This window comes from Bombus affinis, chromosome 1 (genome assembly GCF_024516045.1).
Source record: "Bombus affinis isolate iyBomAffi1 chromosome 1, iyBomAffi1.2, whole genome shotgun sequence".
NCBI lineage: Eukaryota > Metazoa > Arthropoda > Insecta > Hymenoptera > Apidae > Bombus > Bombus affinis.
The window spans coordinates 12,622,054-12,649,480 of record NC_066344.1 but is presented as its reverse complement, the minus strand read 5'-3'; the positions used below and the strand labels follow the sequence as shown (position 1 = coordinate 12,649,480).

The 27,427-nt window shown below is 34.0% G+C and overlaps 5 protein-coding genes across 15 annotated transcripts in view; 2 read left to right on the top strand and 3 right to left on the bottom strand.

Annotated features, from left to right (window-relative positions):
- Positions 1-1,151: 1,151 nt before the first annotated feature.
- On the bottom strand, positions 1,152-4,482 carry LOC126921327 (protein arginine N-methyltransferase 5). Its single transcript, XM_050732823.1, has 13 exons — positions 4,464-4,482; positions 4,160-4,272; positions 3,893-4,013; positions 3,702-3,820; positions 3,409-3,632; positions 3,158-3,340; positions 2,867-3,076; positions 2,570-2,778; positions 2,303-2,425; positions 2,054-2,229; positions 1,757-1,960; positions 1,503-1,684; positions 1,152-1,437 (listed from the first exon to the last, which is right to left on the bottom strand). The coding sequence occupies exons 3-13, from the start codon at positions 3,979-3,981 to the stop codon at positions 1,285-1,287; spliced, it is 1,872 nt and encodes a 623-aa protein (XP_050588780.1). The 5' UTR covers positions 3,982-4,013; positions 4,160-4,272; positions 4,464-4,482; the 3' UTR covers positions 1,152-1,284.
- Positions 4,483-4,712: 230 nt separating this feature from the next.
- On the top strand, positions 4,713-11,222 carry LOC126921306 (zinc finger protein on ecdysone puffs). Of its 3 annotated transcripts, none has more exons than XM_050732805.1 (11): positions 4,713-4,807; positions 5,877-6,235; positions 6,319-6,465; positions 7,379-7,608; positions 8,208-8,514; positions 8,595-8,753; positions 8,826-9,066; positions 9,140-9,337; positions 9,402-9,586; positions 9,660-10,165; positions 10,532-11,222. In XM_050732805.1, exons 2-10 carry the CDS (start codon positions 5,882-5,884, stop codon positions 10,140-10,142), a joined length of 2,304 nt encoding a protein of 767 aa, XP_050588762.1. In that variant the 5' UTR covers positions 4,713-4,807; positions 5,877-5,881; the 3' UTR covers positions 10,143-10,165; positions 10,532-11,222. The 3 variants fall into 3 exon arrangements, with proteins under 3 accessions (XP_050588762.1, XP_050588743.1, XP_050588753.1); XM_050732796.1 differs by adding an exon at positions 5,638-5,801 and having other exon boundaries at positions 4,724-4,807; positions 9,660-11,222; XM_050732786.1 differs by having other exon boundaries at positions 9,660-11,222.
- Positions 11,223-11,293: 71 nt separating this feature from the next.
- On the bottom strand, positions 11,294-12,425 carry LOC126921486 (selenoprotein F). Its single transcript, XM_050733148.1, has 4 exons — positions 12,235-12,425; positions 11,969-12,087; positions 11,771-11,892; positions 11,294-11,698 (listed from the first exon to the last, which is right to left on the bottom strand). The coding sequence occupies exons 1-4, from the start codon at positions 12,277-12,279 to the stop codon at positions 11,517-11,519; spliced, it is 468 nt and encodes a 155-aa protein (XP_050589105.1). The 5' UTR covers positions 12,280-12,425; the 3' UTR covers positions 11,294-11,516.
- Positions 12,426-12,560: 135 nt separating this feature from the next.
- LOC126921300 (uncharacterized) lies at positions 12,561-15,585 on the top strand. The gene is made up of 3 exons (XM_050732774.1): positions 12,561-12,786; positions 13,064-14,724; positions 14,802-15,585. The coding sequence occupies exons 1-3, from the start codon at positions 12,642-12,644 to the stop codon at positions 15,333-15,335; spliced, it is 2,340 nt and encodes a 779-aa protein (XP_050588731.1). The 5' UTR covers positions 12,561-12,641; the 3' UTR covers positions 15,336-15,585.
- LOC126921174 (serine/threonine-protein phosphatase 4 regulatory subunit 1-like) overlaps positions 15,580-27,427 on the bottom strand; it is a 147,789-nt gene continuing 135,941 nt past the window's right edge. For 8 of the 9 annotated variants that reach the window (XM_050732502.1, XM_050732552.1, XM_050732516.1 and 5 more), the window contains 8 exons: positions 26,147-26,289; positions 25,776-25,913; positions 21,611-21,781; positions 21,093-21,376; positions 20,683-20,872; positions 19,579-20,412; positions 19,211-19,481; positions 15,580-19,123 (listed from right to left, as the gene is read on the bottom strand). In XM_050732502.1, coding sequence (XP_050588459.1) covers positions 18,957-19,123; positions 19,211-19,481; positions 19,579-20,412; positions 20,683-20,872; positions 21,093-21,376; positions 21,611-21,781; positions 25,776-25,913; positions 26,147-26,289 — 2,198 coding nt within the window. In that variant the 3' untranslated portion in view covers positions 15,580-18,956. The remainder of the gene's footprint in view (positions 19,124-19,210; positions 19,482-19,578; positions 20,413-20,682; positions 20,873-21,092; positions 21,377-21,610; positions 21,782-25,775; positions 25,914-26,146; positions 26,290-27,427) is intronic. The other variant, XM_050732533.1, reaches the window with a different exon arrangement.

The window sequence follows — 27,427 nt, the reverse complement described above, 5'->3', positions numbered from 1 at the left end:
GAAATTTTTATTTAGAGTATTGAAAATTAACAGAGAAAGAGTGGTAGTTTAGGACGTGGAAAATCGATTCTCGATTTTCAGGTAGACCTTGTACAAAGCTTTGTTATTCATTATTATTTATTGTTATTAATTATTATTAATTGCTGTTTACCTCTGTATTTTATTTAAGTATTGTTATAATAAACTCGATTTTCAGACTTAAGAATCGATCCCTGAACTATCCAAATTTGAACATTATATATGTATATAAATATTTTAAATTATAATAAGTAATCACATTATTTATTATAATTATTAATTACATGTCTTCATAAATAATGTAAATAAAAATAAATAATGATTCTAAATATTCGTTGTTACTATGATTTGTATAACAAAGTCTTAATAAATTAACTGTTATAAATAAACGCTTAATTATTATAAATTATTTGAAAAATATTTTTAATTAATTTCTAACCGCATCATATGATTTCAGTAAAAAATTGGATTAAAATTTACAGAAAGTATGTGAAAGTAAGTATATAGTATTAATATATATTTTCTTGAAAGAGTAATGTTCCGATTTCTTAATTTTGATAACAAAAACAAGGTCTACTCTTTTAACTTGAAAGTAAAAATCTTTTTATAGCTCTAGACAAAACGTAATATTATTGAAATTCTGTGTGTGATCACGTGAGGTTAAAAGGTCACTAGAAACACACTCGGCAGATAACTTGTAATTTATGTTATCAAACTTGTGCAATATCAGTGACCTCCGTATTGGATATGGATAATCCACAAACAGAAACGTTAAACACTAATCTAAAACATTTATTAAATTATCTCTATTTTATATCATTTATGACAAAACTATATTAATATATCATTTGATATTAGATAGATGTTTTTTAAATTGTAAATGTACATATCCAATTCTTTAATAAGCATAAACATATATACATCTATACTAATACATATATACTAATATCATCTATACTAATACATACATATTACATACATCTATACATCTATACTAATATATATATACTAATTTCATATACAGATACATCTATACTAATTTCGAAATATTTTATATATATATATCAGGAACTTATTCTACAAAATTAAAAGAATATTTTCTGTTTATTAGAACCAATAATCTATTCAAGAAGTTGTTGTATAATGAATCACTTTTATTAGAAAAAATGTGTAACAGAATATTTACTACAGTTCTATTGATGAAGGATATTTTATAATATTAGAGATTTCTTTTTAAATAAGTGAATCACGAAAATAAACATTAACTCATAAACCTATAGTATAAGAACGACCACCAGGATTATGGATAGGTCCTGGAAAAGGCTTGCTAATACACCATTCATACCACACATTCTTAGAGTTACACTGACGCCAAAAATGAACAACTATTTCGTCCCCGGCTTTTAATTGTACTGGTTCCTATAACAATAAATTGTATTTTATGTTACGTTCTTTTAAAATACAATGATATAAATTTATCTTACCCTAATTGGGAAAAAGATAGGAAACCAACTGAACATTCCAGGACTACGTGTACTAGGTTTTATGCTTAGTACGGTATTGTTGAATAGAATAGTATCAAAATATCCAGAGAAGCCATGTAATATAGAATTTTGACGTACTTTAAATACTCTTGTTTCATATCTTGAATTATCAGTAAAAGGTGCTGAAAATATAATAATACTTGAAAGACATATATCATGTAATGGCAGTTACTAAATATTGCTGATTTACTAACCATAATTTGGATGTCTAAAAGTAAATAATGGTTGCGGTTTTGCAATGTCATATTTATTTTGTAGATGAACTACATATGAAGTCTCGAAGTGCGCTAAAGAGTGTTTGTCTTTTTCTCCGTGTTGTCTTACTTCGTTGTACAATTTAGATGACTGCACGGGCGCAATATATGATGTGTACGAAGACGGTATACATACACCATCAGCTGATGATAGACAGTATTAAATGATTTATAAAAATAAGTACGAAAGTTGAAATATTTCATTAATAATATTTGTAATATAATAAAATTATGTACGTTTTAAAAATCGCAGAATGCCATCCAAACACTCTGGAGAAAGTTCATTATCACCAAATGAACCAAGTAACTCTGACACTATAATATCAGCATTTTCAGGAGAGTTCCATTCTCTCATATCACAAGATACAACTGTTACTTTGCCCTCCCACAAATCTTTTTCTAGTGCTTGTAAACTGTATGCATAATAAATTAAAAAGATATTTCTCTACATAATGCACAGGAAAGTTTACAATTATTATATCTTACGTCAATACTGCATTAGGATTTTTTTCCACAGCATATACTTTAACTGGTTGATTTGCTTTTTCTGCTGCATTTAAAGATGCACGAACAAGTGGTCCTCTTCCAGCTCCAACTACCATTATTACTCTAAAAATTAAAATAAAATTTTACATTTTTGAACAATAGTAATACATTTTTATAATTATTGAGTTGGCAACTAAGTGATTGCGGATTTTGTCAATAGGTGGTATTGTTTTGTCAATAGTTATAATTATTTTTGTATTTTAGTACAATTTCCTATTTTTGTCTTCTGGTGTAGCCGCAATCATACTAATTGCTTGATAAATAGCAGTTTGATATTGTGTATATTTAACAGGATCCTTCTCAAACACTTCATATGTTTGAGATTCAAGATTATCCATAAGTGGTTGTAAAGGAGATTGCAGATAATCTTCATAACCACGAGCATATCTTTCAATTGGTCCATCTGATGCACAATTCTGTACGAAATTGTTGTAATTAAATAGAAATATTTGAACCAAATTATTATTATTAAAAAATTGAAACTAAATATATATAAAATTTTACCTTCCATAAGTACTCCAAATAATTATGATAATAAGTAATACTTTGATATCGATTTTGCCCTGTAAGTATAAATTGTACTTCTAGCCTTGCAAACTTTTTCACTAATGTCTGATGTGCTTTACTGAGTACAGGATATCCTTTTTTGTTTGTGATAAATAATGTTGTTGGAAAGATCAAACACCTAACTGGTTCTCCTAGCCACCTATCAATCTTATAATTAAATCAACTTTATTTCATTTGAATTTTCATGTTACTAATGAAATACGTAGAAAACAACAATTTTTGAGATACCTCTTCTTGATCAGGAAGATCATGGCTGACAATTAATGCAACACATACTTTTTTATTATAATCACAAACTATTCTGAAGCCGTTCCACCATTCCCACGGATTTTCTACTATACCCTCACAATCTTCTTCTCTGTAAGAAGAAGCTTGTTTGATTGGATTTTCCATTGGAATCTGAACCCAAATCTGTAATGATATTAAGACAACTTTAGCTTACAAAGCGTATGATAAATTTATTTTGTTAATCAGTATACCTGTAAACTGCAAATGCTTGAAACTGTATCACAAATAATGCGGCTAAGATTTGCATTTTCTTTTATTCCTTTTGTCAATTTAAAAGTAACTCCTGTAAGACCTAAATGACTTGCTAAAGCTAATTCTTGCTTTAAAGCTTCTTCGCTGTTTTTCCTTAAGCTAGGATTTTTTGAATCAACTTTAATATGTGGTGATAATTTACCAATAATTAAAGTATTCCAATCTATAAAATAAGTAATAATATTTTAATAATATTTTGTTGCTTGAGTTCTTCAGTACTGATTACCCTTACCAGAACTGCATAAAACTATGTCTGGCCTGGTAAATGGTCCAGCACGATTTTTTGCCCTTCCACAAATAAATTCTCTTTTAAACAATGGATGGACAAGTGGAGCACATATAAACTCATATCTGTAAGTAAGGTCAATAACAATAACAATATAAAGGTGAATGATAAAATATATATTATAATTTGTTACTTACTTTGATGCATTTGCTGTAAGAAGACAATTACTCAAATTTGGTGCTGCACAAAAGTCAAGACCACAAGAAATTGGTCTTTGATTTGACATTATGTTTTACCATTAAACGTTAAAGTTGATTCCTAGAAATATTATAAATATAAAGCAAGATTTAAGGAACATCATAATTTTACTTTACAAACACCGGCTATTATCGGCATTATTTAACAAAAAGTTTACTATGTGATACATATAAGTTTTTTATATAACTGTACTAAAGCACGAATACCTCAATAATATCGATCAGTGGTTTGTCAATAATGTATAAATGTTACAAACAATAGGAAAATTGCAGTATTGCCTAGGCGCCAATTGCACGTGTAACACTGTTGCCTAAATGTGCTGTTAGTAAAAAATATCGAAAACATATATTGTCATTGAAGATATAAATATAAACATATTTGGTTTTGAATAAAAATAATTAATAAGAAAAAATAAAATATATATAATTCCACGATTCAAATACATAAAAATTAGTTAATTTGCTTTAACAATTTTACATTTGAATTTACAAAAAGGGAAAATATTTATACCTGCTTAAAATCAGTTGTTACATAGAAATTAACTATTATAGTTCATTTTCATAATATCAAATATAAATTGGGATACATTTTTCATATCATAGTATTTAAAGATTTTTTTCTTCTTTATATCACATATTACATAAATGAAAGGAAATAAAACTTTTAATTTTTTGTGTGTATTTATTAGATTACAGTGTCATCCAATCAAAAGCAAGCAGTAGCTTTTGACATCGACCATTTTGAATGCCGCTTTTATTGTTCTAGTTCATGGTAGACGCTTGATGACTCCATTTCCTTGAGCTTTCCATTTTGCCTCCTTTTCTTGTGCTGTGGTCGAAGTTGCTACTTTTGTGGTGAGTAGTTGCTTATTTTTCCAATCAAATTCCAACAAAAGTTGTTTATTAAAAATTTTGAGTACAATTTAGATTATTTAAATTCGAAATGAATAGAAGTTTGATACGATAATAAAAGTTTTTGAAATTTAGCAGTCACATTGTACGGCGTCGTTTGATGTGTAAAACATCAATTGAAAAAATTTTAAATAATTAATTTTTCTATTATATACTCAGTGTTTTCTTTTGCGTTTACTTAAAATATAATACACGTATGTATAATTATGAATTATTACTGTTTATGTAAAACCGTAGGTAGATAAATTATTGTAAACGATATAACTTCTCATATCGGAAATAGACGTCCTTACAGACTCCATTTATAAATTAAAATGGGTAGTCTCTCTCTGTCTCTCTCTATAGAAACTTAGGATTGTGCAGTATGATAATACAATTATTATTAAATATTTATGTTGTAAAGGTTTATGTGTAGAGAATAGTACGTGAGGTTTAAAGGACGAGATTGCTTGTTGTTGAAACCGTCGAATATATTTAAAATAATAAATTAATGTACAGCCTGTATACGTGAGTCGTTAGTACAAAGTATAAATCGCAAAATAAAATAGCGGATAAATACTTGCTAATGCTCGTCGCGTAACTCGGTAGATACTTGTAATACTCGGAGATACTGTAAATACTGTCAAATACTATCTCGCTCGCGATCGCGTCCGTTTATTTATACTGGTCGGGGGAGAGTCGAAAAATTCAAATTCGTCTTCATTCGACGATTGCATGTAGCGGCGACATTACTTTGCCCAGAGTTTATTTGTCATTACGTTTCCTGCGTCTAGGTTGTGTCAATGTCCCGATGCAAAACAACAACATGAGTTCTCTCGATTCGCGTCGTCCTTTGACTCCTATACCGTTATAATGTTATCATGTTTGAGAAATAAAACTACTATAATTTTTATCATAAATAAATAAATTACATTTAAAGAATATATACAATACATATGTATGTATGCATATATTGTAATAATAAAGTAATATTTTCTGTTATTGTAAGGTATTTATATGTACTTGTTTTTAGGTACAATGTCTTTTAATCGGGGAATAAAACGTGATTCCTTTGGGAATCGAAACTTTAATAATCGAGGAGGTGGTGGTGGTGGAGGTGGCGGAGGAAGGGTTGGAAATATGGGAGGAAGTGGTGGAGGTATGGGTGGCAATATGAGTGGTGGAATGGGAGGGGGTGGAGGAGGTGGTGGAGGCGGAGGTAGCGGTGGAAGTGGTGGAATGAATCCTTGGGAAGGAGGAATGATGCCCGGCAGAGGAATTTTACCAACACCTAATAATAATTTATCTTTAGCATCGCCACAAGCACAACTAGCAATAGCTAGTAATCTCCTTTCAAACTTACTTCGCAGTCAGCAAGAAGTACAACCACAAGTTAGGAGACTTCATTTTTATGTATATTATCTGTCATTTTTGTTATACTATCATGTATTACATATGATATTTTGTATTTACAGCAGGTACCATCACTTCTCAGCCTTGGAAATAACTTTAGCGGACCAGGACCTAACTTTCCAAATCAGCAGAACTTTTCTTCTGGGCGTTTTAATGATCGTCCTGTTAGGCATCCTATGAAGAATCAACGACCACAACCATATAACAAGGTATGAATACATATCTTCTATTTAATATGCAGATTGTTTTGAATGAAAATTGTAAGGGCAATTTCTAGTCTACACTTCTTTTTTTTTTTTATACATCAACAACACCAATCCTTAGTTTGAAAGTTTGAAATTCTCCTTTTTATGTTCATTGATCGATTCATTAATGAGGCTTTCAGTTAGTGGATGACATGCTACGTGGCTACCCTGTGCAGTTACTAAGTATAAGCAATTCTTACTGCTGGACTAGTTGTGCCAAACACGATTTTCATAGGAGAAAATTACCATCGCAATGTTATTTCGTTAAGAAACACGATAACGAGACGTGTATTGATTTCAAAATATGTGTATTCTCATTTTTAGTAGTGGAAGTTAACTGTGATTTTGTGTAACAAATTTCAGTATAGACATGCAGATATATTTCTCCTCTAACTTGGTTCATTTATAATCCGCCCAAGTCTTCTATTCGTCATTGTAGTTAAAGAACAGTAGCTGAAGAACAGTATTCAAAAGTATTGATTACAAGCTGCATTGTTCACTGATTTAACTTCTTCTTCTTGTTGATTATGTTTCATTGAGCTTTATTGAGCTATGTTCAAAGGATAAAAGTATGTGTTTTATAAATATCATATCTTATGATCAATAAGATCATTGCCTGTACAAAGTTAGATGATGCGACGATTGTATGCATCTTCAACGATTTGCTACTACTTTCCTTTTCCCTTCCACTAAACTGTGGAAATACTGACCTTTGGTGTTCATTGAAACACTAAATACGTCCTGCTTCCGAATCGAGTAGAATATTTTTCTCCCTCAAATATCCCAGTGGTTGCTAAAATCAAATTCGATTCGAGAAGAATCGCAAATATATCAGATACTTCTCATGACGGTTTGGTCATTTGACCTACATGACTAGATGGGCAATCGCGCCCGTGATGGCCCTGCTGGGCGACGTGGTCCATCTGCACAACAATCTCGTGCACCCCAGTCTGGCAATCAGCGTATGAATGGAAACCAAACTCAACATCACAACGATAAATCTTCTAAACCAATTCCTGCCTCTAAACAAAATCAGACTGCCAAAAAGGAACAGCAGGACGTTAAGACCTCTGATAATGAAAAAACAGAAGCACCTGCTGTAACAAGGTAAGCTCCTGGTGATTGTGAATAGTTTCTTCAAACTTCAGTAAGTCTCATTCTGTCACCTATCTCTGTATGTACGGTGTTTGTTACGTACATATGGTATGATTGCTAAAGAATTAGCATTGTGTCCTTTCTCTTGTCTGACTTTTAAAAAAGTACTACATACATACGTATATATGCATTTATATATACATATGTCTACATATCATGTTATATGTTCACTCGTCATTGTTGATTAAACTCAACTCACATTTCAAATTTAAATTAGATTACCTATAATCTCATAACGTTAGTATTTCATAATCATATAAAATACTCCCCATGCGTTCTTCTTTCAATACACATTATCCAAATATTTGTTCATAATAATAGGTTGATTAAATTTGTATACAGTTGTTAGAAGTGTGAGTTATCTTCTTTTAACTTAATATTATGCCCAATTACTTTCTGGCTATCGATATTGAGAAGTTCGTGTATATATGTGTTTTTACTAAAACACATATTAAAAAATTATAATATTTATATCAAAGCAAAAAAGCACAATATATAGATCTGATTAATATTTGTAATTATAATAAAAATTTTGTTTGTTTGTATACTAGTGGAGTGAATGAAGAATCTGATGACAAGAAAGCTGATCGGAAGGATACTAAAAAGGAATCCGAAGATGTTCAAATTTTAGAAGCTGAGGAAACAGAAGAAAAGCCTCAAGATGATGAAGAACAAAAGCCAGACAAACCTGCAACAGAAGAAACACCACCGAAAGAAGCAAATACATCTACAACGGAGAAGGATTCAAAATTGACAGGCAAAAAATCGGAAGCAAGACACGCTGAAAGTCGTTATGCAGAGGTTCCAATGAGTCATATGTTCTGTCACATTTGTAACAAACATATGTGGGATGGATATGTATATACTTAATACTCAATATATATTGTACATTCAATCGAGGTCATCTTTGGTATTATCATCTTTTTATTTTTTTATAGTCTTTCGAAAATCATTTACGCGGGCGAGCACATCAGTTGATGATGGAAAAGTTAGATGAATCATATAAATTAAAGGTTGATCTCATGCGGCACGAATTAAGAGTAGCAGAAGAACAACGCGAACTTAGTCTGACTAATTCGAAACGTCGTGGTAAGAAAGTAAGTATATATACAAATGTAAAAGTTTAATAACTTATAAAATGTTTTATATGTATTTTATTTTTTATTTAGGTGTCTGTAGATTTGAATGTACGTGAATATTGCACAATGTGTGACTTGAATTTTTATGGAACATTATCCACGCACAGAAAGAGTGAGAAACATCAACAGCTAAAAACATTTTTGCATCCAAGATGTTTCCCATGTTTGAAAGAATTCCCATCGCGTATTGAATACGATGAACATTGTTTAACTCCTGGACACATGAAGAAAGCTGTGCAGTGTGAAGAACAACGAAAAAATAAAAAGAAAGGTACATGAAAAGATATTTGAAAGAAACTATTGTCACAATAAAGATTATGTAATGTTGTTTTCCATTTTTATAGAAAAACTTGCAAAAGGAGAATCTGAAGTGCGTACTGCAGAAGATGAAGAAAAAGATGTTGGTTCTGACAATAAAAATGAAAAGGAGGAAGATGCTATAGAAGAACAGGAATATGTTACGGATATTGCTGAGAATTTGAGTGAAAAGAAATTCAAAATTCCATCTTATAAATATTGTCGACAAAATCAAGTTTCCATTGGTAAATTGCACTTATCTACTTAATATTTTAAGACTCACTTATCTATATATACATGTTGTTTCAGGAAAATCTATGGTGAAAGAAGTTCAAGGATTTTATTGTGAAAAATGTAGAAGATTCATGCTGTTAGCTGAAGATATGAATGCTCATTTACGTAGTATTACTCATTACCGAAATTTCGTGCAAGAAGTAAAGGCTTTAACTTCGAGTACGGAAACTACAGAACAAAGATCAACAGAAAAACTTGAGGTATATTTTAATACGTAAAAGGGTTTAATGTACACAATATGCACACAATATAATAAGTAATTTTTCTGTGTAGACTAACGACGACTCTCTAGAAAATGACAAGGAATATGACGGGAGCTGGAAACGTCGTAAAGTAGTTCACTCTGAAGACGAGAATAATGTGGAAATGAAAGAAGTACAAGAAAACAATGTTGAAAATGCAAATGCTCAAAAGAAAACTGACGGAGATGAAAAGTATGATCCGCTTGAAGCTGATGCAGAATCTGAGGAAGAAGAAACTCGTGAAGCGGAAAAGAGCGGAAAACAGCCTTCGCAAAATACTGTTAATACTCCAGAAAAGAAGACACCAGTTGATAAAATATGGGCCGATATTGATAATGATAACGAGGCGGAAATAGGTAATTTAATTGACAATGAAGATGAAAAAGAACAGGTTGATCATGAAAAATCTATTCAGAAGTTAGACAGAGATCTAAATCCGCAAGTGAAGCTAACACGTGGTCGAGGTTTCTCTCGCGGACGCGGTACTCCTCGAGCACGAAGGGCTCGACGATAAAGTGATCTCTATCGTAAATTAGAGTAAGCTTGAGTATATTTCATAATTACGTCCCTTAATATATCTACTATCAAGTTTCATTTATTTACTTGATATATTAAAGACGTCAATGTTTAAATAATTTGGTTTATTACATCTTTTAACAGAATGAAAGAAATTATTTTAATCAAATGTTTATGATTATCGTTTTACATGTATAAAATGTATCTTTTTATATGTGTGAATATTATATACTATATACTATTATATATATATATATATATATATATATATATATATATATATATATATATAATATTATATACTGTAAATATTCATAATATATCAATATAAATATTGGTTTGCCCAAGCTTATTCAAAGCTTTCTAATTACACATTATCACTTACAGAGAACTGTACTATGTACGATTGTTAAAGAAAATAATGCATTTTCGAAGTATGGAGGAGAACTACACGCGTATTGATATTGATTATCTTGTAACTACTCTGTATTAAGGAATACTATTAATATTCAACTAATTAATACATCTTTATCATTTTTAAGTAACAATCACAATATGAAACTCTATTATAAAAAATTCATTCCTGAGTATAATAAAAAATCCAAAAATACCTTGCAATAAATTTAAGATGTTGATAAAAATTTTATCCGATTTAAGTTTAACTGTAGTAAATCAAAGTTTATATTGATAAACAAGAGAAATAATCGTACTTTCATTTCCTTTATCGTAATACAGTAGGAGTTTCATTATAGAATTATATCTTTTATGACACATAAGGCGTTGTAAAAAAGAATTAATATAAAAGATGCATACTGCTCGATAATTGTCCTATGGAATACCGAAATTTCTAATTCCCACACAATACACACACTTTATATTTGTAGTCCCTATAAAGTAATTTTATTTGTAATAAAATTTGCGCCCATGAAAGAGATGGCTTTAATAGCCATATAATACTTTAATAACAAGTTATATATAACTCATAATTTCTTTATATTAATCATGTTTATTTATGTAAGTATCATGCAAAACCTATATCTATACTAGAACATAATAAAAACCTAACATTATTCTTGAATCATCTAAATAACTTTTCATTCCAACATTGGATTCTTCTGTATTAGTGTGTAGAAAATATAAAACAATAAATGGTCTAAAAAATAATAAGTTTTATTTTGCACCTTTCTAATATGAATACCATTTATATAGTGTTGTCACAAAGTACTTTTTTAGTATCATAGAATTAAAGAATTCTTAAGATAGGAAGGAGCAGTGATCCAATTAAAAATACTTTTTGAACGTAAATTACATAGCAAACATGATTATTTACACTTAATAATAAAACAAATATATACCATTATCAATAACAATATTAATCCATCGAGAGATGAGTTGCTAAAAATTCATCAACAGAATCAGTATCCCATTTGTGTATGTCCAAAATATCTTCAACTTTATTATCCGCATCTAATAATTTAATTATTGGATCTAAGCCTCTAACATATTTTATTTGTAAATTTTTGTATTTGCTCGGTCGGTCACTTTTTATGAAAGCTATAAAAAACCAGAATAAATGTGTGCTGTAAACAGTTACACTTTTATTTCTAAATATAAATTTCTATTTACCTTGTATTTGTGGATATGTACTAAACTTGCATGTGCATACTTCCAGAACAGCACGTGGGTATTTTTTTAATCCAGATGCATCATAATCATCGTCTTTCAAACAACATTCTTTGCAATTACTCCTATGATTATCAAACATTAATTTAATTGTTAATATAAGATATTGAATTACAACAAAACAGATTCATTTTTACTTACAATATTTCTGTTAAACCATGTTTATTAAATTCCTCACAGGTAGAACAAAGTAAATTAGCTTTATTGAAACCTAAACTTTTACAATCATCAGCTGAAAATTCCGATGACACAATGTTCACCTAAAAAATATATTTATAATGAAAATACGATTCATGTTATATCTCCACTCAATTCAAAAACATTTTTAATTTATATCATAAATATAATATGTATGTGTATGCCAATTTAAATTTAATAGGTTAAGTAACAATACTTTTATTTCTTACCATTAAGATAAATGAAAATATATGTGCTAATCTTGATGACTTCATTGTATTATTTTATATATACATAAAATACATATATACAGAATTAATCATATGTTATTTTAGAGAAATAATAGTTAATATCAATACACTTACACCACACGTATCTTATGAACCGATACTGATACCATAATACTAACTATTACTTAAAGTTCTGTTCTCAGTGTTGAAATAAAAATCGATATTTTATTATGCATTTTTCGACCCATCGAAATTTAATCGATGTTAGCAAAATCGCAAAAGTAATGAAATTTGAAGTAACCAAAAACCTGGAGCAAAAACTATTTTAGCAAATCTTTAATAACAACAACTGAATGCTTTTTTCTCAATGAGCAACATAACATAAAAAGTTTGAGATAGTGTATGTAATGCTGAAATTTGCAACTTACACAGTCGCTTGGATTCTTACAATCCTTCTGTTAATTGCTCCTGTCATTAAAACCGAGAGATATAATACTGTTAATACCCACTTATCCACGCGTCACTATCATAATTACAATTACTCCCAAGATTGTGAGTCATTAAAAAAATTTGAATTATTTCTTTTTAAATTTCGCGTATGTTCTGCATGACTTCATCAGTGTTTTATTAAATGCCACGTGTATATACGACTCATTATCTCTTACAAATTGATTTGAAAGTAGTAATACAAAAGATGCAATTAGCAATGTAAAGAAATTGCCAAAATTATTGAGAAATAAATTGAAAAATATTGCAATTTATTCCGAAGGGTTATTAGTTACAATTTTTTTGACAGATACATTTAATCATTACATAATTCTTTCTTTAGTGTCCAACAACATACTGTCCAAATTTATAAAAAGGAATAACAAGTGCCAAAGCTACCAAGTCGATTATAAATGGAGACGGAGAACATTATGTGCAATTTCTGATAATGACAAATATTCTACGGGAAGTCTATTTGAAAATAACAAAGGAACAGGTAAAAGGAAGACATTATTAGATTACGGTGAACCAGTTCCCATGAATGATGTCGATGATCCAGATTCTTTAACAACACACGTACGAGTAAAAAGAAGCAAATCAGAATCAGACTCCATTTCGTCATTTAGATATCAACAAGATTATTTAAAGGATTTGGCCAACTCTTTTCCTCGAGATTCATACGAGTCAATAGGAGAAAACTTTTACGATGACGATGCGTCGTTCGATAGGAAACGAGAAATTAAATCACAGGAATATTTTGTAAATGACAAACAGTTCAATGCAATTCCAGATGAGAATGCTGCAATCACGGTTCCTTCATACTTTGGTGAAGATAAATCCGACGTTAATAATTTTATTAGTCCGCAGTTTGCCGCTAATGGAACAGATGCATTAGGGAATAACGACGTAAAATTTATAGATCGAACAGAAAGCAAGGAAAGTGTATCGTTACAAGAGCCATTGAGTGATGTTATTATAAACCGAAAATCATATGAAAATCCGGAAAATGAAAATTTACCAGATCCTATACTAGCGGTAGAACTTGTTAGGAAAAAACGAAACGATTATTCAAAGATATATAACAAAAAGAATTTAAAAGAGCAAAATTTATCTGATCTGCAAGCTAAAAAAGAAAAATCGTCTAATGAAAAAGAACAATCAATTCTCAAATTAAAAACATTTAAAGAGCATTCGAATCAACCCAGTTCAAATATCGCTGATCTTAGAGTAGATCTGTTACGGTTCAGGAGAAAAACGAGGAACAATAATGGAGACAAAATAAAGAAATTAAAACAGAAAAAGAAACGCGTAGGGAAAAAACATGATTTTCCAAAAAATTCTTTGCGGTCAATAAAAGACGTTTGTTCGAAAAATATGGGTCGACGTAGAGTGTCTCGCAAGAGAAAAATGGATGAAACGAAAAGCGAGGGTAATTTAAAAGTAGGAATTGTCAATGTAGTGGCTAAGAAAAATAATGACAACAATTTTCGCCGTAGATCCGTAAAGTCGAAAAAATCCATCGATAGTACCGATTCTGAAAATGATCATCTCTCAAAAAATGTTCCATCAACGTTGCATGCAAAACTGGAGACAAAAAGTAAGAATAAAATCGACGACGATATTTCCATACTTTCATTAGCGCGAAGAGACTCGAAAACTGCGGATGGCGCTGGTGATTCTAAGGCGGAAACGGATAAAAGTTCAAATACATTCGTCGTACAAAATGAGAAGCAAAAATCATTCACAGAAACTGAAAAATTAATGCCGCCACAGGATTCCAAATTACGCGCAAAGAGAAATAAACATACTGAATCGAATCATGGTTTCTTAAATAAGGAAGAGGAACTGAAGTATTATAAGAATATACAGGAGCCTGGAACTGTAGTGGATCATTGTGATGACGAAGATGAAAATCAACTTTCAATGATGGATAAAATGGGTCCTAATCGAGCAGTAAGATCGATTGAAGAAGTTAAAGAACTCGCAAAGAAATTAGTAACAAAGGTATATATTATCTATAATAAACAGTATTTTAACATAATATGTATATTTCTTTAAACTAACAACAAATTTCCTTTCAGGTAAATGAGTTACAAAATTACTTAAACATCGAAGAAACAGCAGGAAACGAAAAACAAGAGACAAAATTAAAAACACGTGCGATCGATGATTTATGTTCAAACGTTAGCAATGGTTGTGGCGCTTTTAAAGAAGCACCTGAAATTGTCCAGAAATGTATACCGGCAAAAAATGACAGATCCGCGACCAAAATCGTTGAAAGAAAAGCAAATCCAATTGAAATGACAAACAAACATAAATTAGAAGTTAAGATCCCAAAAAAACATTCGGTAGAGAAAAGAAGATCAGTGGCTAGACACGTTGTTAAAACATCGTCGAGTACTTCAAAGGCAATTCGTAATGAAGAAGAAACAAAATCGGGTCGTAAATGGGGGAAATGGACAGACTGGAGCAGCTGTAGTGTTACTTGCGGTAAAGGTCGTCAAATAAGATGGCGATATTGTTTACGCGATTGTAGTACTGCAGAAACCGAGATGGAAGAGAAAGCTTGCCAATTGCCAGCTTGTCCACCAGGAAAATTCCTTGGTATATTTTAATAACTGTTAATATTTAGCAACTTCATTACGAATCGAAGCACAATGATTCAAGAATTACTTTGTCTATATTAATGTATGCCTACATAGTAATTTTGTATGTCGAATACATATAATTTATATAGCACGTTTTATGTAAAAAGATAAAGGGAAAGATTTTTTTCAAATAAAGAACTGAATTAATTAACTTTAATCGTTAGTCACGCGATTAGTTAAGAAATTATTGAAATAAACGACATCAACGCTGTTGTGTAACAAATCACATGATGTATATTTTTTTCGTTTCATTACCAAATACACAATATATTATATAGAATATCTTAAACAAAACTTCTTTTCTTCATACGTATTCACAAGTAACGAGTTTTCGTTGCTTAAGCGAAATTCGTTTTTTTTTTTTTACTGTATCTCAATAATTGTTTTCACAAAGAGTCAACTATGACGCAGTATTTCACTTTTGCTTTTTCCTTTAATTTAAAACATCACAAAATATTAGCGACCGTGGATAAAATATTGAGGTTACTCACAAATATCTTGTGGTACCATTCCATAACAATTGTTTCGTAAATGTACAATCACATAATTCATCGGATCACATTGTATTCCTTTGTCTACGGTCCATACGTATTTTCTTTTTTACACTCGTTAAACCTCTTATTCTACATATCCTTTATTCAACAGCCACTCATTTCTCCTCGTTCATATTTTGTTGCTTATAACCTAGGATTATCGTGTAAATCGTATAAACATGATTTCATTTTCGTGGTATTTAATATACAAATCGCTAAAAAGTTTCTAAATGTAAGGCTCTCGAAACATTTCTTGTGTAAATCGTAATCCCTTAATTTAAGTCGGAGAGAAGGAACGGGTTAACAAAAATCCTTACCATATGTCGGAGAGCTGGAACGGGTTAACAAAAATCAAAGTGTTTACAATATTTACGTATCTACAATGAAATGATATACATTCACCTACGTGATCACGCGTAGGCAAAGATCACAGTAACTGTCACCCCGGTTGCATCAAATCGGTAAGTTATGAAGTCGTGAAATCGATGCAACGCGGGACGGTCGTAAGCACAGTTTTTCACGTCTAATCAGGCACCACCGTGTCAAGAGGCGCATATCGCGGTCTTATAGACTAAAATTTGCAGATTGTTGTTCAGAATAATTTTGTTGTAGGATCGTAGAGCTATCTTTGATTGCGAATATAGAGCGCAGAATATTCCACATAACCTCACCAAAAATAGCTTCGTAAACGATCCATTGCACACCTCGTTCCATATTTCGTTACACACCGTATCTCCACGAAACGATTAAATGATATATACAAAATACAAGCAATTTGAATCGAATGAACTCCAATACGATTTACCACTTCGCGATGATCAGAGGATCCAATATAAATTTCTTCTCTTTTTTTTCCTTCTTGCTCTTGACAGTAACGAAATTCTCACATTACATTCCTTCAACGTAAGAGTATTTATTAATGAATACAGTTTATGAATCATAGCACGAAAACTTGAGTCATCCAACCGGTATAAAATTACAAAGTAAATTCCTCTGATCGCATGAATTATTTCGGAATAATTTTTAATTCGATAACCGAAAATTAATATTGGAGCAAAGGCGATAACAATGATTGCGAGGCTGAAGAAAACGTGCTATGACTGTTTACTAAAGAACAAGAGATCCCGCCTTTATTCGATATCTCTATTAATTAATATTCGGCTTGTCCAAGAGACCGCTTACAAATACAAATTGATCACAATGGTAATCGCATACATACACGAGAGTACTAAATCACGCATACATTACCGCGCGAATGTATTAGGACATTTGTTCATTTCTAATGAACCTGTGGTAGAGTATTATTTATATAAGAGTATTAAAAATTGAAAAAATTATTTAAGGAACTTAAATAATTAAAAGTATATGCGGTGTGCCTACGCTGTATTATGTTATGTGTGGACGGTTTCTAAAACTTTCTTCTCTCATTTATAGAGAAAAAAAATTCACACAACGTGATAAAATTTCGGGTAACAGCGTAGGACACAATTATTCGTCTGTAAAAAGACCTGAGAGGTCCAGAAAACATATATACAAAGCTTTATTGAAAGCTTAAGAGAAATAAAAGTAACAACCTCCGAAACGATTGAGGAAATAAATACAATTAAGAATGAAACAATTTCAATGGCCATAGTAAGAAAGGCGACTTGTAGAAGTCGGCATTTGCGATTTTGGCAGTGAAAAAGTTATTATTAAGGATAAAACGTAACTCGCTCCTTTATGGTAGTGACAATAATTTCTTCACGAATATAGACCTTGATAAGAATGAACTACAGGTAAAATTAACAGCATTCTGTCTGTCGTGGCCGCTGCGATGAAATATGCACCTTAAATTACTTGTATCTATTTTCAGATAAGGAAACAATTCCATAGCGATAAACCATTATAGTTTCAAAGATAGTGTTTTTAACATTAATGATAAAGAGATGCCAGTCGCTATTGGCATAAACTAAGTACCAGAAAAGTTGACACCGCAAGATTGATTTTGATGAGTCTACAATTGAAATGGTTGAATTCAAATGGCGAGATTGTACGTATAGGAAACAACAGGAGATTCGTTAAAAACAGATTATATTTTAAAAAACATCCTGCACATTAGTGCCTTTCCGATACTGAATATTTGTGCATGTTAAGGATGGTATACATTTTTTTAAAATATGTAAAAATCACTTACAAGAAAGTTCTAATGTGTAAATAATAGAATGGCCACCAATCTCCTGATTTGAACCCCATAGAAAAATTATGAGATCATTCAGATAAAATCCGAATAAAATATCCCAAATTGGAAGAATATTTATAGGAACATTTCGAAATGGAATGGAATAATATTAGGCCTGAAACAATAAAAAGTATTAGTAGCCAAGCTACTAAAGACTTGTAAATGCATTTACAAAAGCACTCGATGGATAGATGGAAAGATAACATAATCATATTTTTATTATGATTGATGAAAAATTTAATAAATTTTTGTTAAAATATATTCTCTAATACGGTACAAAATAATACATAAAATTTAGTAAAATTCAGCAATGATTTCATAACTTTTTACAGATATTTATTACAATTAAACAAGTGTCCTAGTACTCAGCGGCAGTGTACGTTCACTTCCTTTTAAACATGCACACACACTCTTATATAACTGCGTAATGTCTTTTGACCATTGATACTTATAATCTGTCTTAGTCTAAAGGGGCGCGGAAATTGTCGGTCCCTTGGTCGTAACGACAACGCTAAGTTGCACTTTTTTTCTATGTTGACTGCACTAAACGGTACATGTCTTGTTTCTTTGTTTAAAACTTGAGCTCATTTTTACATCATAGATACACCAACTTATTCTTTAAAGAAACTCTTGCATCTCATTCTCTATCGGTATAACGAAATTCTTATCTCTTCCATCCAATTAATTTCCTTCTTACATTTACAAAGATAATTCACGTATGGAAGAACATTCGTACGAAATTTCTTTTATCCCATTTTCTTTCGTGGCAGTCCGGTATAAAATTGATTTGTATGGCAGGAAATAATTAGAACTTGATTCTCACGAAATCTGAGTTCGTTAAAACATTATGTTCCTCGACTGTTCAGTTTTCGTTTGCGACAGTATATCTAATGCGGCGTTCTCCTCACCACCGGCTAAAACTCGAACGTCTCTATCCGGATCTGATCTCATTTCTCTCAGCCTATTCTCTACTTCTTCCGCCTGCTTCACTCCCAACCATTCTGCTAAAAATCGAAACACCCGTTTATTGAATATATTCGAAATTCTCTCGTAACATAATTATCTGAAGAAGATTACAAATAAATACTTACATCCCATAGGAATAACGTTCTTTGACAAAGTCCTCGCCACAACTAGTCTCACGTTTGGTACTTTGTCGGAAGATATTTCTAACAAAGTAGGTAACATTTCTTGCGAAAATCTATCCCCGCTAATGGCGTTTTTCGAAATCAGATTGGCGCACACAAAGGCAAACGTCTGTCTTCTGACCCATTTTCTCGCGTAAACGAGAGACTTGAGCTTTCGAAATAGCGCTTTTACAAGACGTCTGTTGTCAGAAAGATGTGCTACTATTTGTGTCATCTGTACAGATACGACAAAGCAAAGATATAAGACAAATATTAGAGTAACGTTAGGCTAGACAATTTACGTAGTACATAGAAAGTACATGAAATCGTACCAAAGAGAGAGCAACGTATCTCACAGCAGCGTATTTGTCGCGTAGTAGATCGAGAGCCAGGGGCACAATAAACCGGTCAACATCTGCAGGATCAAACAGATTCACAATGTCCAACAACTGAGTGGCTAGTTCCTCTCGAAATCTCCAGTTCCATTCGTTATCGGTGGTGAGGAATTCCTTCAGTCTTGGTAAATACTGGAGCCGAACGGTAGGCTTGAGTATTTTCAAAAAGGTCGCTAAATGCTTGAGTATACCTACTCTGACCTCATCCAGATCTTTGATAAATCCATCATAGATCGGTACGAGATCAGTGATAGTGAGTTCTTCCCCTAGAATTACGGCGATTTCGTGAATACTGGAGGCTAACGTGCGCCTCACTTTCCATTGATTAGCGCTTGCCAAAGACTGGTAAGCTTGCTTCAGGTATGGCCAATTTTCTCTTCCTAATGTGAGTACAACAGCGGGAAAACTAAATGCGCAATGATGAGGAATGTCTCCGGGGCTCATGTCTCCGGAACATTGTTCTGGCTCAGCCATCGACAAGAACGAATCGATCAGATGCTGAGGAACGATCTCTTGATCGTTGAAATTCTTAATATCGTCTGCTGCGTATTTGTCTTCTTTTAAAGCAGCGTCTAACGACGACGCTTTACTGGACGCTGTAGTGCTGATCAACGGCTTCCGGTCTACATTGTTCTGCGCTGCGGATCTTTTGGCAGCTTCGACCAGCTCGTCGTCCAGTGGAAGGTCTGGCTCTATGTAGTAGTATAGAAACGAATTAAAGTTTTCCGTGTCGTCCAGAGTTTGGTCGTTCTTTAAATGTTTCCTTTGTATCTGAAAGAAATTTGACGAAATTATTTTTTATCTGCATCTTAAAAAAAAAAAAAAAAAAAAAAAAAAACTATGTACTGGTTGTATTTCATAGTCGAACGAATAAGAGGCAACTTTCTGAAACACGTTTTAAGAATATACAATCTCGTTTATGACTCGTTACCATTATAACTGGAGAGCGAAAACGAATCACGTTAATGACCATTTTCAAGGAAATAGAAAGGCAAATGAGCTCGCGAACCGGACGTTTCGTTACTTACGGACGTGTCGTACCTTCGACTTATAAGCTCTCATTGTGGAGATGTCATCCTCTTGCGATTCGTCCTCGTCGTCTTCGAAAATTGGTTTTTGTATTATCACAGATGAATTGAAGTTATCCTTAGAATTATGGTCCTCCATGTCGAGCGTGTGACTTCGTATCGCGCACTTAGTAGGAAATATTCCCTCGTACGAGTACCTTATACTGTAAAAACAAGTCGTTGATCTGCGTTATTTCTTTTTTCTAGTTCGTAAGGGAAATGCGAGCGTGATAAACGAAGCGGCAGAGTCGATGAGAAAATAAAACGAAGCAAGGGGAGCGCAGAATAAGAAGAACAGAGGAGAACAAATAAAACGGATATTACAACGCGAGTCTGTGAACAGAGTCGACCAAGTAGAAGGTAAAAACTTTCAGCTTTTTATACCTGAAACGATTATCTTGTTGGCTGGTAAACACTAGCTCGCCGTGTTGATTATAAGTTACTTCGGTAAACTGTTTCGCGAACGTGGATATGAATGGTCCTAAAATTTGAAAGGCAGACATTCGCACCCATTTCGACTCGTCGTTAAGATGCGTGGCCAGAAGCTCTGCCAATAGTAATCGACGATGCTGAAGGGTCATGCAGCATGAGACTGGCATCATAACGTCTACACACGCTTTCCGGACACCCCACACTTTATCGCTGCATAGGTCGACGAATATTGGAAACTGCGGGAGAAAGAAGAAATTAAAAGGACGAACAATTCCTATTTTTTCGTATGCTCAACAGCTAGACAGTTTAGAAAATTTCTATTCCATCGAAGAAATTATAAATCTTTTTTAGGGGGAATCGATGCCATGCATTCTTTTCAAGCGAATGAAATTGCAAATGAATATAAAAGTAAAATGTCAAGCGTTCGTTAGCTTCTACATGGAGGGAGAGATTCGCGTGAAGAAACCCACCAATTTCCGAAAAAGTGTTTTCCTGCCGACAGCGGCGCAAAGTTCTCCAAGGTGCGACGCGCAGAATTTTCTCGTATAGAATTCCTTGTCTTCGCAGAGGGTGATGTATCTGTCCAGAAAAATCTTTTCTGTCAGCTCTTTGCCAATGAGCGGTGCCATCTTGCACATGAGCTGCGATAATAATATACACATATATCTCTGGTGAATTTTCGGACTTTCGATGATAAAGCAAACGTGATCCGACAGAAAACAAGTCGGTAACAAAGAAAATCAAAGGAAACAATGTACAAATACGCACACGTTTTTTGTAGTTGCTTCCGCGTGTATACGATTAATTAATTCAAAAGAAACATAAAATAAAGGAAAACGTGTTTGCGACATCGTCTGCGTGGTTTAAGATCGCAGTGAACGGAGTCATAAACCGCACCGTTCCGCTCATCAAAGCTGGCTGTGATACGAGTCCAAGTCACCACATCACAACCACTCTGATAGGAGGAACAGTCGAACTCGCGCCTCTTAAATACCTGGAAAACAAAACAGCAGGTACGATACATACATCAATAGTGTGGTAGATGTTGGCCGGTAGCTAGAGGATCAAACGTGTCCGAGACAACCGCGGAAGATCGATCGTTTCGCGACGATGCTCGAGTACCTCCTTTGGCGCCCGCATCTGCACGAATCAGAAGGTCATTGTGCAACGATCAAACGAATTAGAAAGAGGTGAATCATCCTATCGTCGTTCGACGATCGTGACCGCGTACGCGCATTGCGTTTTGTCCTACTTTATTTTTCTCTTCTGTCAAGCGTTAGCTTCATAGATTAACATTATCAAGTATTTTTCTAGCAATACATCAAATCCTTGGATCGTACGTATCGTTAAATCTTTATTATCGTTCATTTTCATTCTGTCTGTTCAATTTTTACCACTTTCTATATACCACAGTGGCAACAAAAAGGATTTGCACATAATTGCATTTAGTACAATATTTATATACCAATAAATAGTATAAAACCAAAGTATATTAACTTTTATATAATTTTATAATTTCTAAATTTAGTAACATTTTATAAAAATAAAATGTATAACCTGCTAAAGAAAAAAACAAAACGTTTCAACGAATGATAAGTTTGTGCACAAAGTCCTTTTCTGTAGACACTGTATATATATATAATTACATTATTTACATTTTGATAAAAAGTGGTAAAAGAAAGGAATTGAAGGTAAACGTAGTGTACGGCAATCATCATCGTGGATCACGAATAAGGAAGTCATCTGGAGATCGTCGTTCAATAAACGCGATCACGTCCTTCATGAATCCTGTGAATCCATGAGAGGAAGTCGACTATGAAAGAGTGCAAAGCCTTTCCCGAAAGTGGAAACTACGCGCGAGGAGTCGATCTCCGTATCGGGACAGCCGATCGGAAATGTTTTTCTTTAAAATGGCTCGCGATGGAACGCTGTATTTCGCGGGAAAACGGCCACGCCACCCATAGAAGATGCTTCAAGGATGATCGAGAATGGATCTCAGCGAGCGTAAAGGTGAGACGACGTTTCCGTTGCTTTTACAGAAAACCAAGTTCTACCTTGATACGATAAAGGAAAATCGATACCGAGATCCACGCTAGAAGTTGTTCACTAACCGACGATCTTACATTTCGAATCATATTGAACGTAAAAAACAGTTGATGAAACGCGTCGCCGCGCTCATCAAAGCTGGCTGTGATATGAACGCTTGCATCAGCATATCACAACCACTTTGTGAGCGACGCATCCGCGTCATTTTTATCCTGCGAACCTTCCTAAGATCCTAAAAGCTGCGAGAAACAAGCTTCCATATGTTCTGTGTATGTATTATTTTTATACATCTATAATTTCCTAGTACTGTTACATTCAATACAGTCGGATAGGACGCTGCTTCGAATAGAAGACACGACACGTTGCACGAAACGGCGATCCAAATCGTCAAAAATGGCTGTGATATGACATTTATAAAAGCAACACGCCACAACCAATTTGACGATTGGATCGCGTTGTTCTCGTTTTCTGTAGTTTCGCCTCTTCTGCGGCCACTTCGTCTCGTTCTTCGTCTCCTCGTGACGATCGTACGGTGAAACAAGCTGCAGTCTCGATCGTAATCGAGAACGGTACTAGAGGAGTGAGTGTATGCAACGTAAGATGGCAAAATGAGGGTAAAAATTAGAAGATCGTAAAAGTTATGCGCGCACGTCGTTCATTCGCTATACCTTTCGGTGTCCATCGATGACGTGGGTGATTATTAATTAAGCGGGGGCACTAAGTGCACTCGTACAGCGCACACGAATATGCTTCCCTGACGATCGATTCTGCGGGCCAAAGTCAACAAAATGGCTGTGATATGACTCGAAACATTCCACAACCAATTTGATGTATCAGACCGCAAAAGGTATTTTCATTTCGGTGCCTGTGCTCGGGTACAGCGTTCGTGTTCCACCATCTCTCTCTTTATGTCGATTTTCTCTCTCCCTCTCTCTTCGTACGTGTGTTCCTCTCTTGCGGATCGTTCGTTTTCGTCGTCCCTCAATTCCGCGAGAGATACAAACGACGCGTTCAGTTTTCCGCTTTCTCTCGTTCTCTCTGCTAATTATTTCTACGTTTTCCTTTCCCCTCGTCCTTTCCTTTTTCCCCTCGTTCGATTTCCTCCGTCGAATCGTGCGTCGTGGACGGACACAATTTTGCTCATCAAAGCTGGCTGTGATAGTCCAACTCTATAACAAACCAACTTTGATGGTAAAAGCATGTCCTTGTCGAAGATGCGCCAGATGTTCCTCGTAAACTCTTCTCTTTCTCGTCGATATCACCTGAAAATCGTTCGAAGAGCTTGCTAACTCTTCACTGATTCCTACTTTAAAATCGATCGTTATTCCTGTCATTCTGCCATAAATGACGAACTTATAGAAGCAAGTCATTTGCTTTTTACAATTAATCGCGTACCTACTCGAGTAATGAAATTACATGTATAAAGGGAGAGCCACCGTAATGATTCTTCAACCAAAAACATCTCCTATGGAGAAGCCACACGGTGCCTACTAAAGCGTTAGGGATCTCTGACGGAATCGGTAAACGCTCGGTACGAAATGAAAAGCGTTAAAAATCCCAATTTCCCTCGGACGTATAGATCAGGTCTCGTTTGGTCGTTGGTGAACGTGGTAGTAGAACGAACGCCGGATGAAAGACAAGATAGTGAGACGCGATAGCGTGAGAACATCTCACTACCCATGTCTTTCAGGCGGAATCCGTTGGAACGAGGGCGGCGTAAGGTCCAACGACCATAAACACGACACAAACTCGATACACCTATTGCTCCGGATAGTCGGTGATACACTTCCTTGCATACGATGGAAGCGTGGTCGAGCCGAATGGATCAAGAATGCTAGACGCGAGAAACCCGTCTTGCCTTGTTTTTCACCACGCTGCCGTATTTTCAATGGACACACGTTTACCCTTGAGTAATTCTTTACATACGTATTCTTTAATTAAACGACGTCGACGATCGTGCTACGCTTCGTTTGAACGCATTAAAATGAGAAAACTCGTTAAACTACACGGTGCCTGATAGAATGTTAAAATAGAAGGTGGAAGAAACAGCGGGCTAAAGAAAGAACTGCAGAATGATTCTGCGAAGGTTCCATTCCACTCGTTCTCTCAACGCGCGATTCCACTTCGAACAAGCAATAATTGCAGGCTATGAACATTGCGAACATCCGAATACGCGGATTACGGCGAGCCGAGAGATTACGATTTCCGTTAGAGTTTTTTAATTTGATCGTACGAATGGTTCGTCGAAAATGTCCGATCTAGCGCTTTCATTTTTCCAGGCAAGTCGAAATGTTTGAAATCGTTCGTTAAGTTAACTATTTTAAAATACACGAAAGAATGATAAAACGGCAGTTTGCCGAATTATTTGGAAATGATAGGTGGGACATTTTAATCGAAGAGGACGTCGGTAACCACTATTGCCCTTCTTAATATATTTCTTAGAAAATATCAATGGATATAACGTACCATGAATGTAACTATATGGTGATGGTGTAGGTTTCGGCAACAAAATTTAAAATTTAAAAGAAAAAAAATGGAAGAAAGAAAACGAAAGAAAGAAATGAAAAAGAAAAACATATAGAAACTTACGGAGATGCCAGAGTTAAGGAAATCGACGGACGTACAGAGGGTTTCTATAACGGGACACAGCTTGCCCTCTATCGTGGTGTTATCGATGAGTCCTTTCTTCGTTAGCGTCAACACTGCTGTCTGGGCCATCATTCGTACCTGAAGCAATAAAAAAGAAAAAAGAAAAAACAAAAATTAGAATTCGTTAACGAGGCCTTAAATTCCTTGCCGCCTGCGGAAAGAACAAGATTTCCGCTAGGTTTCGAAAGAGAAGCAAACGGTTATCGAAAAGTATCTCTGAATCGACATAAATCATAAGAAGAAAAGATGCTTATCGATGGGAGGAAGCTTTGACGATCAACCGCGTAGAGGAACGTGATCAAAATATTCACCTGGTTGTCTTGATCTTGTAAGTATCTAATAATGATGTCGAGGAGATGATTGTGAAAAATATTGTCGAATAGGTGGGGAGTCTCGTGGCAGATCGTCACCACATGTGGTATGTGCTCCATCAGATCCAGCCCGACTTGCGCATCTAAAATCAAAAATAATCGATTTTTCATCGCTTAAACTTTATTCTTTTTGCTTTTATATTGCTTTTCGTATATTTATCTATTTTCCGTTTGTTTAAAAATTGCTGTACAACGGCCACCGTCCAGATCGAATTCTGGATTTCTTTCGATAGTCGTAAGTTGAGTCGATCGCAGATTAAAGTGGATAACTATGCTTTTTCAAATGTTATAGTCAAACCACTCGTGCGATCGCTTATCTTATATAATTTTATCAATTTTTGTCTACTTTTTGCTTGGTGGAGTCAACTTATGTGGCGGATAAGCGACTCAAAATGGCGATAATTAATACAATCGTTAGTATAATCGTTTTTGTAAAACGGCAGAAGTAATTTGTTTGTGAAAGAACAAACGTGATTCTCCGTCATCCTATTGAAAATAATTCAACGGTGAACAGGCTGAGCAGACAAATGCAAATTTATTTTAATCGGCGCCGATACGATCGAATCGGTGATATTCGTTAGATTTCCCTCAAATAATTAATCACGGAATATTCACGAATAGTGAATGGAGATTTCGACGAATCTAAAGTTATTTCTTCCGGGGAGGAATAAAAATTCCCATCGAAATAGAAAGAAAAACACGTAGGAAAGAAAAGAGAGAAGATCTGCTGTGATCCATCGGTTCTTTGAACGAGGAAAGAACTGCCGGCGTTCTATGAAGGAATTCGATCGTTTCTTTGCAACTCACGATCGGCCGCTAACCGTCAGCCATTCGTGCGTCGAAAGCGAGAAAAACTGGAGGGAAAGGCAAGGGGCCATTCTTCGGCGTTTCCTCGATCTTGACCATTTTTATTACCCCAACAGGCATTTTCGTAAAAATACCTGAACGAAAAAGAAAAGCCTGGCATATCAGCGTCCCTGTTGATTAGGAAAACTTCGCACCTTCCCAGTGCGCCAAAATGTCTCGTTTGTTTATTAGTCGAAGGATCAGGTCAACGGTCATGCCAACTGGACAGGTCAGCTGGTCAGGCACAACACAAGTACAAATTACGTCGCTCGAGAATCTTGGAAGTAGCGTTTCATGGAACGCTTACGGAAATATATATTGTATTTTTCAAATTTTTGATACAGGCATATTTTAAGGATATTCAATGTACAATTT